This window comes from Fukomys damarensis, unplaced genomic scaffold, assembly GCF_012274545.1.
Source record: "Fukomys damarensis isolate Sample0158 unplaced genomic scaffold, DMR_v1.0_HiC HiC_scaffold_36, whole genome shotgun sequence".
Lineage (NCBI taxonomy): Eukaryota > Metazoa > Chordata > Mammalia > Rodentia > Bathyergidae > Fukomys > Fukomys damarensis.
In genome coordinates, this window is record NW_022900948.1 from 44,445,470 (window position 1) to 44,456,544 (window position 11,075).

An 11,075-nucleotide genomic window follows, 5' to 3' on the forward strand; every position below is an offset into this window, starting at 1 on the left:
AAGGTCGGCAGGTTGCGGGGACGCCGACCCCAAAGGCCCAGGCCTTGGCCCGCGGCGGCTCGAGCTCTGCTGTTTCCCTGAGACGTGGGCTGGGCGCGGAGGCGGAGAAGGGCTGAGTCCCCGGGGGAGACCGGGCTGCGACCCAGGCCTGATTTCGCCCTTAATTCGGTTCCTGGATTCCTGCGTGTTAAGGAATATCACTTTCTCAGCGTGTTGGGTTTTCTGTCCATATGCTGAGGAGTGTAGGAGAGTTGGGGGTGCACCTAGAATGTTCTAGTCTCCAGGACAACGTCTTTGTTCTTGTTTTGTTTGTGGGAGATACGGTCTCACGAAGTCAGTCGGTACTTCAGGCTGGAGAGTCTCCTGTCTCAGCCTCCCGAGTGCTGGGATTACAAAGGTGGGCCACCATGCTGGGCTTCCAGGACGTCTTGATCTGCAGGTGCCCCGAGTTTACATGGGGGAAGCTCACCTGCGCCTCTGCCGATTTGAGTTGCTGTTTGAGGCCACCAGAAAACTGTCCACTGTGATCCTGCAAGTGTGTCCCTGTGTGCCAGGGTATGTAGTACTTGGGGCGTTTTCCTCATTTGCTGTCCTCACTCGCAGGACTCATGGCCTCATTTGAGACAGACGTGTGCCTGGTGCTATGTGGGACACCTCGGGCTTCCTGTGCACACAAATAGTCACGGCTTTCCGTACAGCATCTCTGTTCGCGTTGTTGGTAGGAAATTGAGGAAAGTGCGGTCTTCTCCAAGCTGGCGCAGTCGTTGAGCACAGCTGATTCAGCCTGGTTCATCTGACTCCACTGGGCCTCTTTAAAACATCTTCCCCCTGGCTGGGAATTTAGTTCAGTGGTTCTGCCACCTGCCTCGAAAGCCCAACGTCCTAAGTTCAATCCCCAGTACCAAAAAAAATTTCCCCCTTTTTCTTTTTTGTTTTTGCAGTACTGGGAACTGAACCCAGGACTTTCAAGTTGAGCTACACCCTGAGCCCTGTTTTAATTTTTATTTTGACAGTCTTGCTAAATCCCAGGCTGGGCCCAAATTTGGCAATCCTCCTGTCTCAGCCTCCTAGAGTGCTGGGATTGATTACAGGTGTGCATCACCACAACCTAGTTTGTTGTTGTTTGGAGTTTTTTGTTTGTTTTTTGAGACAGGTTTTCACTATGTAGTTCAGGCCGGCCTTGAACTCACTGTGTAGCCCATGCTGGCCTTCCTCCTGCCTCAACCACTGGAGTGCTGGAATCAGGGGTGCGCCACCACTCCTGGGTTTTTTTTGCTTTTTTTAAGGCAGGGCCTTACTGTATACAGTGGACCCTTGATTTATAAACTCAATTCGTTTCACCAGGGGTGCTTGTAAATCAAGTTGGCTGTAATTCAAGACTATTTTTCCCATAAGAAATAATGGAAACACCCATAATGCCTTCCAAACCTCCTAAAGCACCCCTTAACCTCTTCATAAGGGGGGGGGGTTGTATAATGTGGATAATTTACCAGAAACACCAATAAAGTCCCTAGTGTATTCACCAAAGTTAGAAAGTGCGCCTCGTTTACTAGAAACGACAATTGCACACTGCGCCCACCGCCCCAGTGGGCACCTTTGGCTCCCAGGAGGGGAGGATGAAAGCGAAGGCGGTTACTGTTTGGGAGGAGAGTCCCCTTCCACAGGGACACCCGGAGTCTGGCTCTCTGGAGCCCTTTCTCTCCTGGGGAGAGTCTGTGGCCCACTCCAACCTGCTTCTGGCTCACTAGGTCTCAACCTTCTCAGAACTAAAACCTGGTGTGAGGTTGTCCGTTTCTTTACATCAGCACTGTTCTGTGGTATGACGTGACGTTGCCACTAGGCAAGAGGATGCAGAGATTGGCCTTTTCTCTGAGTGAGTCTTCTCTTGTAGTACCTCTGCTCCTTGATGGGGGTTTCCTCTATTTCGGAAGAACTTTATACCAGGCGTGGTGGCCCACACCTGTTATCCCAGGACTGGGAGGCTGAGGCAGGAGGATCACTGTGAGTTCGAGGCCAGCCTGGACTAATGGGGAGGCCCTGTCTCACAAACAAAAACAAAACAAAACAAAAACCAAAAGAACTTTTCTGCACTGATGGCTGATCCTCCCCTCCTCTTCAGAAAGCTCCTCAGCAGCCGTTCTCTGTGCTCAGCCAGAAGCCACTGCGGCTCGTCCACCTGCGAGACAGTGTCATCATCACAGGGCCAGTCGGAGGCTCGGCTCCTCTACTCAGCCTTTACAGTCTTCTGTGTCATTTTAGGCTGCACTTTCTTCCAGCCAGGTCTCAGGGTCCCAGGATTTCTCAGTTAACCCCACACAGGAAAGATCGCCATTTAGGCCGTAACTCAAGACTTTGGTCCTAAGTTAAATCCCTTTTGTGACCTGAGTTGTCTGTATGTAAGGCCAGTCGTGACCCCAGGGTAGCTGTAGCCTTAGCTGGCTTTCAGTTTTCAACCTTCCTGCATCGGCCTCCTGCCACCAGGTTGCCTCCTTTTTATCCCTGGCCCTGCTCCGTGGTGCACACGCTCTTCCCGTGTCCGTGCTGTGTGCACAGGTGGGGTCCGGTTCACTCCTGCAGGCTTCGTCTCATGCTGCTCTCAGACTTCTGGCGAGGCGCGTGAGCCGAGGTCTGGTGGTGACAGTTTGGACACAGCCAGTGGCGGCCCTGGGCTTGCGGAGCCCTGCAGTTGGGCAGCCGTAGGTGACACCCTGCTTTTGCCCATCCAGCCCCCTGTGCTCTCTGACCTCCGGGCACCTAGGACGCCCCGCCTCTCAGACAGACCCCTGAGGGCCTGGTGTGGATAAGGCCGGCAACCTCATTTCCAGCCGGGCATGGTAGTGCACGCCTGTAATCCTAGCGTTCCAGAGGCTGAGGCAGGAGGATCCCCGAGTTTCAGGCCAGCCTGGGCTACACAGTGGGACCCTGTCTCAAAAAGGAACAAAAAGGAGTCTCGTTTCCTTGTCAGTGTTGGAGCCACTGTCATCGTGGGCCTTGTCATTTCCCGGTGAGCTGGGCCTCCCCTGGCACGTTCCTAGAGTCTGTGTGCAAGTGGAATTGTGAAGGAGGTTATGCGGGGGACTCTGACATTTAAAGCAAGCTCGTCATAGGGGCTTTGGTAAAACAGAGAATCACACTGTCAGGAACAGCCTTCAGCTTCGTCGGGTCAGAATGCTTGGACTTTTGACCATAGGATTGTCTTACGATGCAAAATGGTCACAGCTGAATAAAACCCTTCTTCAAGGGCCGCGGATTTAGTTCAGTGGCACTGAGCCCGCCTTGCAAGTGCAAGATCCCGAGTTCGATCTCTGGTACCAGAAGAAAAAAAAAAATCAAACCTTCTGTTCACCAACCAGAAGCCAGTTAGCAAACGCAGGCCTTTAGCCAGACGCCGGGCTGGAAGGACAGGGCCCTGCCCCCATCCCGGAGGCTCGCAGGCGAGGGCAGTGTGTGCACCAGGAAGGGCTGCCCCAGACTCTCATATCTGATCCCAAGTGAGCTCTGCCAGACACTGCAGTGCCACAGGGGACAGAAGAGAAACAAACCTCGGGCTCCGGACGCGGCTGTCATCCTCCGAAGAGCCTTGGCCTGGTGGGGAGGCAGACAGAACGTGAAGCAGGAGGTGGCAGAGCGTGAGGCCCCCGGGGGTCTGTGCCGTGGCTGCCGTGGTACCGTGGGCAGGGAGCAGGCCGCCCTCCTGGCCGGCAGAGCCACCAGAGATGTGGCAACGCGGGCCGGTGGCCACTGGCTGTCAGCCCCGGCAGCCTCCACGTTGTGCTCTGCGGTCCCTGCGGTGGGGTAGTGGCACGGAAAGCCATGTGCCCTCTGCGCAGGCCTGGGCGCCGGCCGAGGTTCCCGGGTCTGCAGGCGGGAGGCGGGGCCGCCCCGGGGAGCAGCGGAACTGCCTGTCCAGGTGGGCGGCCTGCTTCGGGGCGGAGCCTCGGGGTGCACCCTGGTGGGGGCGGCTGCCTTTCTTGTCTTCTCCGAGCTGGGTGGCAGAGGCTTCGCGCTAGTCCTGGGCCCTTTACTCTTTCCTGACTTCTTTTGAGGCCCTAAGCATCCCAAACTTAGGGTCTTTTTGCTTTTTTTCCTTTCCTTTTCCTTCCTTTTTTTTTCTTTCCCAGACTGGGAACTGGAGATTGAACCCAGGACCTTTGCACTGTTACATTCCCAGGCCTTTTTCGTCTTTAGAGATGGTCTCACCAAGTTGCTTGGGCTGGCTCGGATTTGTGATTTTCCTGCCTCAGCCTCCCACAGCAGTGGGGTTGTAGGCGAGCACCGACACGCCCCGCCAACTTTTCCTTTTAGGGTTTCATGGCATGTGGTGTTTCTGGGTGGGCCTTGTAGGCCTAGGGGTCGGTGGTTTCCTGCAGAGGTCACTGGGGAGAACCTGGCTTCTGCTCCTGCCCGGGCCTCATCATCTTTCCTCCCGGCCTCCGTGCGGGGCCACAAGAAGGGACTAGACTGCAGGTGGACGTTGCCGGGCACCAGGAGGCCTCCTGCAGGCAACACCTGAGCGGAGACCCTTGGGGGAGGGTGAGCTGCGGCGCCCAGAGCTGGCCTTTCAGGTGCGTGGGAGGGGCCTTGCTGCATATCGGGTGGCAAGGGACAAGCTTACAGCGGGGTCCTGTGTCGGGACATCCTTAGCGAGTGCTGGCCAGGGCCTGAGCTGCCACCTGCCCTGTGCACCCTGGCAGGGCCCTGCCGCCCTCGGGTTAGTCCTCTGGCCTTGGAGACTCGGCAGTGGGTCTCCCGCTGGGAACAGCCCAGGTCCAGGGCACAGCACGTCCTCGGGCCATCAGGACGGGCCGCCTGCCTCCCAGACCCCCTGAGTGTGCCCTGCCTCTCCCTGCTCTGCGCACTGGCTCACGCTGTCTCTGCCCTGTGCGCACATCAGGGTGGGGCTCAGTTCTGTGAAAGCCTCACTTGAACTTGCACCCTAGGCCCTGTGGAGGGCGGGCGGCATCCTTGTCCCCAGGCACCCAGCTCTGGGACGGTCCTCCGTTCCTTGGTTTCTCTGTGCATCTGGCTGCTCTCCTGCACCGGAATTGCCATGGATCCTGAGGTTGGGGCTGGTCGGGCTCTCCTGAGGGCGTGGTGGATGGTGCCCCCTTGCCAGGGCCCAGTGGTGGCCCTGTGGTCCCCTCTCGGACAGCACAGTGGCAGCCCAGTTCAGCCTCTTGGGTTGAAATCTGAACCGCTGACCATGACTGCCGCCTAGCGCTGTCCCTGCCCCCTCCCCTCGCCGCCCTCAGGGCTGAGCCTCTCCTCAGTGACTGCGGCCGCTGACTCCCCCCTTCCATGGCAGGAGGTGCTGGCTTGCGGCGGGGCAGCATGACGAGTGAGGTGATCGAGGACGAGCAGCAGTTCTACTCGAAGGCCGAGTCCTACTGGAAGCAGATCCCGCCCACGGTGGACGGCATGCTGGGCGGGTACGGCCACATCTCCAGCATCGACCTCAGCAGCTCCCGGAAGTTCTTGCAGAGGTTCCTGCGGGTAGGCAGGGCACTGGGCCAGAGTCGGGGTGACCTGGGGGCCCCTGACTGTCCCGCTGGGGTCTGGCAGCAGTGACTCCCCTGTGTACCCCCACGTCACTTCTCACTGCTCTCGTCTGTGTGAGGAAGGAGACGAGATCAGTGCACCTGTTCGATTTTTTACCTTTCAATACAATTGACTTTTGTGGAAATGTGTGTCCCAGCCAGGTGCAGTGGCACACAACTGTGATCCCAGCTGCTTGGGAGGCTGAGGCAGGAGGATTGCAAGTTTGAGTCCAGCCTGGGCAGTTCAGGCCCTGCCTCCAGCTTGTATTTAAAAATGCCTGGGGCATCACCAAGTGGTACAGGACTTGCCGGGCAGACTCGAGGCTCTGGGTTCCATCCCTTGTAGGCGGAGGAACGCCTGGTCCGGGGGAAGTTCCCCCACACTCACCTGGCCCGCCTGTGCCGAGCCCTGACCCGCGTCCTGGGCTGGGCTCGTACGTGGCAGGGTCCTGTGAGTCTCCTGTTTGCCCTGCTTCCCAGGAAGGCCCGAACAAGCCAGGCACTTCCTGCGCCCTGGACTGCGGCGCTGGCATCGGGCGGATCACCAAGCGTCTGCTGCTGCCGCTCTTCGAGGTGGTGGACATGGTGGACGTCACGGAGGACTTCCTGGCTAAGGCCAAGACCTACCTGGGGGAGGAGGGCAGGAGAGTGAGGAACTACTTCTGCTGCGGCCTGCAGGACTTCAGCCCCGAGCCCGGCTCCTACGACGTCATCTGGATCCAGTGGGTGATAGGTGAGGGCCGGCTGCCCGCATGCCCTGCTCTCCCTCAGGGCTCCTTCCCGCAGGGCTTCTGTTTCGTTCTGAGACAGTCTCACTATACCCTTGTCCTCGTGACCGTCCTCCTGCCTCAGCCTCCCGAGTGCTGGGACTACAGTGCCTGGCCAGGCGCAGTTTGCTTTGAAAAATTGTAAGTGGCCCACGCCCTGCTGCATTGCGTGGAGCCACGCTGCTCGAGGTTTGGACTGAAGATGAAACCTAGGCCGGTCAGCTCTGCTCACCGAGCGTGCTCTCCTGTTGCCAGGCAGAGACCACTGTGCCCAGGGCTAGACCAGGTCAGCCCGGGAAGGGCAGCACCGTGCTCGGGCACTGGGCTGGGCCAAGAGGAACCATCAGGCTAAACCCAGCTTCAGGACTTCAGGATTAGCCATGCTTTGTGTGGCTTTGTTTTGTTTTGTTTTTATTTTTATTTTCTTTTGATACTGGGGCTCGAACTTGGGTCCTTGTCAGGCAGGTGTTGGAACCAGAGCTAAAATCCCCGGCCCTGTTTTTATTATTTGTACTGAGGGTTGAACCCAGGCCTTTGCATTGAGCTACATTCGAGCTGCCCCCACCCCCTTTTCTTGTTCTAGTTCAGGCTGGCCTCGAGCTCACTGTGTAGTCCAGGCTGGCTCAAACTCACAGCAATCCTCCTGCCTCAGCCTTCTATAGTGCTGGGACCAGGGGTGCCCACCATGCCCTGCTCTTAGGTGACTTGTAGGTGACATCTGAGCTTGCTCCTCTTGTGGATCAGGGCTCAGGACTGTGAGGTGGCACAGGGGAAGGGCTGCACCCCGCATGTCGCCCCGGTTAACCGTGCCCCTGACTCCCCAGGCCACCTGACTGACCAGCACCTGGCCGAGTTCCTGCAGCGCTGCAAGCGTGGCCTGCGCCCCAACGGCCTCATCATCATCAAGGACAACATGGCGCAGGAGGGTGTGATCCTGGACGACGTGGACAGCAGCGTGTGCCGCGACCTGCAGGTGGTCCGCAGGATCGTGCGCAGTGCGGGCCTCAGCCTCCTGGCCGAGGAGCGGCAGGAGAACCTCCCGGACGAGATCTACCATGTGTACAGCCTGGCGCTGAGATGAGGCGGCTGGGCCTCATCATCATCAAGGACAACATGGCGCAGGAGGGTGTGATCCTGGACGACGTGGACAGCAGCGTGTGCCGCGACCTGCAGGTGGTCCGCAGGATCGTGCGCAGTGCGGGCCTCAGCCTCCTGGCCGAGGAGCGGCAGGAGAACCTCCCGGACGAGATCTACCATGTGTACAGCCTGGCGCTGAGATGAGGCGGCTGGGGGAGGAGGGACAGCGGGGCCGGTGCCCGCACCTCCTACCATGGCGCCTACCAGGAGGCGCCACTCATGGGAATGCGCACGTTCCACGTCCTTTTGGTGATGGGAGCCTGGTGTCCCTAAAGTGTGGTTACAGCAGCCTGCGGCCAGGGCAGACGTGTGGCCTCCTCTTCACTGTACTCGGGGTTCTCCTTTTGCAGGCACTTTAAGTCAGAAATAAAGGGGTGCAGCCCTGTACCCTGATGGCCTGAGCCATTGGGCAGTGCTCTGTGGGGACAAATGCCAGGGTCCCAGGAAGCTGCGCCCTGAACTTCATGCCTCCTGAGCCCCACCTCACCGCACCCGTGACCCTGCTCAGGGCCGTGCTGGTTCCCTTCTGCACAGGCAGGGACGGGCTGGAATGTCACACACAGACCCCAAAGCCTCTGAGGGAATCAGTTTAATCTGTGATATAAATACATCGCCTAGCAGCCTCAGCTCCTTCCCACTTTTACACAGTGCTCCATGACTTGGGGGCCTGGGAGTGGCTTGAGGGCTCCCACAGGGCCGTGCGACAGCTAAGAGGCCTGGTCCCCAGCTCCAGGAGCCCCACTCACCGAAAGCGTTCCGTGACAGTCCGGGGGAGGGGGCACCCTGACTCTCCACGCTGCCCGCTTCCACAGCCGGGGCGGGCGGGCTGGGACACAGGGCCCTCGGCGTCAGCCATCATCCTCACCCACGCCGCTGTGCTCGCTGAGGAGGTACCACTTGAGCCTGTCGGGCAGGGGCAGGGCCTTGACCTTGGTGTCCACGGGCCACGGCTGCAGGTGGAGCCGGATGGACACGCGGCACAGGTGCTTGAGGGCCGGGGGCCGGAGCTCCAGCTGCCGCAGGGACTGGTGCAGGGCCTGGATCTTGTCCGCCAGGCTGCCCACCGGGTGGACGTCGAAGTTGGCGGGCAGCTGGAGCCGCCGGGAGTTGGTCACCATGAGGTCCAGCACGGTCTCGGCCTTGCGCAGGAGGTCCGCGTGGCTCTCATCCTCGGCGCAGCCCGGGTGCGAGCAGAGCCGCTCGAAGATGATGTGGAAGCCGGACCAGCAGGACGCGCCGTGCAGGGAGCAGTTGTAGGCAGCGCCCGACTCCAGCAGGAAGCGCAGGAGCCGGAAGTGCAGCTTGAAGCTCTTGAGGCAGATGTGCATGAGGGACTCGTGGGCCGGGCACTCGCTGGGGTCGGCCCCGTGCTCCAGCAGCAGCTGCGCCACTCGGAAGCAGAAGCGGTTGATCATCCGCGCCTCCTCCTCGTCCCCGCCCACGGTCTCCCCGAGCAGGAAGATGATGCAGGTAAACACCGTGTCCCCGTCTTTGGTGGTGGCCTTGACGTCTGCTCCTGGAAGAGCCACCGGAAGAATAGGATGGAGGCGGCCATCAACCTGACCGAGCAACGCCGGAGCCGCCGCTGGGGCGAGGACGGGCGAGCCTCACCTCCCTCCAGCAGGAGCCGGATGTTGTCCGTGTTGTGGACCTGCACCCCGTCGCTGCTGGCCAGCGCGTGCAGCAGGGCCGTCTTCCCTGGGGGACCGGGACAGGCAGAGTTGTCTTCGCTGGGGCACGAGGCTGGGCAACCCTCAGAGGGGCAGGAAGGCGGGAGTTCTGTGCACCCCGAGGCCCGCAGGACGCCGGAACTTCGCACCTCCTCCCCGGGCCCCACAGGTACGCACCATGCTTGTCGGCCGCGTTGACATCGGCGCCCAACTCCAGCAGGCGCTGCAGACATGGCAGGCGCTCGGGCTCCTCACTGGCCAGGTCCAGGGGGCTGCTCTCGTGGATCTGCGCCCAGAAGCACCAGCGCTGTTGGCCCTGGGGCTCCCGGGCTGCCCAGAACCGCCACCCCGCAGGGGACGCTGGCTCACCCGGTCCCGCCGGTTGATATCAGCCCCGTGGCGCACCAGCAGCTCCACCATGTCGGGCTGGTTTCGCAGGACGGCGATGTGCAGAGCCGTGTAGTAGGTGACCGGGTCTACAGGCCACAGTGCCGGTCAGCTCAGCCCAGCTCCAGCGGCCAGTCAGCTGCTAGGAGGCGGGGCATCCTGGCAACTGCTCCTGAGCCTGTCTGGCCTCAGCTTCCTTTCCTGTCTACCGGGCCCCAAAAGGAGCCTCCCCTCCCGGGGCCGCTGGGAGAACCCCGCAGTGTGGCAGGTTCCCAAGGATGGGCACCCAGTGAGGACCTCAGACCCCCAGCCTCTGCCTCCTCTGTGGGAGGGGAGCTGCCCCGCCCCAGCTGAGACCAGGGCGGACAGAGGTCAGCCTGTCACCTTTCACCTTCCCCGGCACCACCCGCCAGAAGGCAGCCTGTGCGCTCTGTCTCCCCAAAGGTACCAGCGAAGTCACAGGATCCTGAGAAGGAAGTGGGGAAAAGCTGCCTTCCCCTGGCCCAATCCGGCACGAGCTAAGGCAGAGCACACTGGGACCAGGGACAGATGCACAGAGCCGCCAGGGAGCCAGGACGGCCCAGCTCCCCAGAGGACAAGGGGGCCCAGCCGCTGACCTTCAAAGTTGAGGTTGGCCCCGCTGCAAAGGAGGATGGCGGCCGCCCGCGTGAGCCCCAGCTCGGCCATCTTGAGCAGCGCGTTGCTCACGCCCTCCTGGTAGAACGGGGACTGAGCCTTCTTCTCCAGCAGCTCGCGGAGGATGTGCAGCCGGCTCTCCTCGCTGGCCACGTAACTGGTCCTGTGTGGCGAGAGGGGACCCGCTGAGGGCCGGAAGTACCAGGGACGGGTTGCTCCCAGCACCCTGGGTCAGGTGGTCTTTAGTACCCTGCAGCAGTGACCGTTTCAGGGCGGTGGTGCTGAGGGGCAGAGTCTTCCCAAGGAGCAGAGTGAGACAATGGCTGAGCTTAACTGACCATCCGTCTATCTGTCTGTCCACTGTTCAGGCTCAGTGGGGGCTGAGCCAAGCGCCTCCCACGACAGCACGTGTCCTGACACTGAGCCACATGCCCAGCCTCTTTAAAAATTGTCATTGGGCCGGGTGTGGTGGTGCAACCCTGTAATCCCAGCACTCGGGAGGCTGAGGCGGGAGGATCGCTGTGAGTTCAAGCCCAGCCTGGGCTGCGTAGTGAGTTCCCAGTCAGTCTCAACTACATAGTGAGACCCTGTCTCCAGTGAATGAATGAATGAATGAATGAATGAATGAATTGTCATTTGGGGTAAGGTCTCCCTAAGGTGCCCAAGCTGGCCTTGAACTTGCAGTCCTCCTGCCTCAGCCTCCCCGGCAGATGGTACTATGGGTATGCGCCTCCACCTGGCCAATCTAGGCCTCTTAAACTGCATTAGGCTCCTCCCTTGGGCTTCCTGATAAAGGGCTGGGCCTGTTCAGTTGTCTTCCGAGACCCCAGCAAATCTGGCCTCGCTCCAGGTCGTCAGGACTGAGGGGAGCTGAGGGTCACCCCCACCCCCGGAGCCCCACACGCGACACTACCCCTCCCCGAGCTGCAGGGCCGCCTCCC

General features: G+C 60.3%; 3 protein-coding genes across 6 annotated transcripts in view; 1 reads left to right on the plus strand and 2 right to left on the minus strand.

The window, feature by feature from the left end:
* The window catches only part of LOC117284319 (translation initiation factor IF-2-like), an 8,808-nt gene extending 4,218 nt beyond the window's left edge, over positions 1-4,590 (minus strand). The window contains exons 1-2 of the mRNA XM_033758995.1: positions 4,388-4,590; positions 3,670-3,985 (exon numbers count right to left, since the gene is read on the minus strand). Coding sequence (XP_033614886.1) covers positions 3,670-3,985; positions 4,388-4,590 — 519 coding nt within the window. The remainder of the gene's footprint in view (positions 1-3,669; positions 3,986-4,387) is intronic.
* Positions 37-7,596, plus strand: Ntmt1 (N-terminal Xaa-Pro-Lys N-methyltransferase 1). 4 transcript variants are annotated; one of them, XM_033759115.1, is made up of 5 exons: positions 37-555; positions 5,306-5,493; positions 6,018-6,270; positions 7,129-7,230; positions 7,431-7,596. In XM_033759115.1, exons 2-5 carry the CDS (start codon positions 5,332-5,334, stop codon positions 7,583-7,585), a joined length of 672 nt encoding a protein of 223 aa, XP_033615006.1. In that variant the 5' UTR covers positions 37-555; positions 5,306-5,331; the 3' UTR covers positions 7,586-7,596. The 4 variants fall into 4 exon arrangements, with proteins under 4 accessions (XP_033615006.1, XP_010625651.1, XP_010625652.1 ...); XM_010627349.2 differs by lacking the exon at positions 7,431-7,596 and having other exon boundaries at positions 41-555; positions 7,129-7,390; XM_010627350.2 differs by lacking the exon at positions 7,431-7,596 and having other exon boundaries at positions 41-397; positions 7,129-7,390.
* Positions 7,597-7,676: 80 nt separating this feature from the next.
* On the minus strand, positions 7,677-10,320 carry Asb6 (ankyrin repeat and SOCS box containing 6). Its single transcript, XM_010627351.3, has 5 exons — positions 10,116-10,320; positions 9,481-9,587; positions 9,289-9,397; positions 9,053-9,139; positions 7,677-8,957 (listed from the first exon to the last, which is right to left on the minus strand). The coding sequence occupies exons 1-5, from the start codon at positions 10,183-10,185 to the stop codon at positions 8,290-8,292; spliced, it is 1,041 nt and encodes a 346-aa protein (XP_010625653.1). The 5' UTR covers positions 10,186-10,320; the 3' UTR covers positions 7,677-8,289.
* Between the last annotated feature and the right edge of the window lie 755 nt (positions 10,321-11,075).

Bases quoted from the DNA above. Each gene is read 5' to 3' on its own strand.
- Asb6 (XM_010627351.3), bottom strand. From the start codon at position 10,185: ATGGCCGAGCTGGGGCTCACGCGGGCGGCCGCCATCCTCCTTTGCAGC. The intron at 9,398-9,480 runs GTGAGCCAGCGT...TTCTGGGCGCAG, and splicing joins ATATCAACCGGCGGGACCGG to ATCCACGAGAGCAGCCCCCT. The intron at 9,140-9,288 runs GTGCGTACCTGT...CCGGTCCCCCAG, and splicing joins CAACGCGGCCGACAAGCATG to GGAAGACGGCCCTGCTGCAC.
- Ntmt1 (XM_033759115.1), top strand. From the start codon at position 5,332: ATGACGAGTGAGGTGATCGAGGACGAGCAGCAGTTCTACTCGAAGGCC. The intron at 5,494-6,017 runs GTAGGCAGGGCA...CCTGCTTCCCAG, and splicing joins TCTTGCAGAGGTTCCTGCGG to GAAGGCCCGAACAAGCCAGG. The intron at 6,271-7,128 runs GTGAGGGCCGGC...CTGACTCCCCAG, and splicing joins CTGGATCCAGTGGGTGATAG to GCCACCTGACTGACCAGCAC.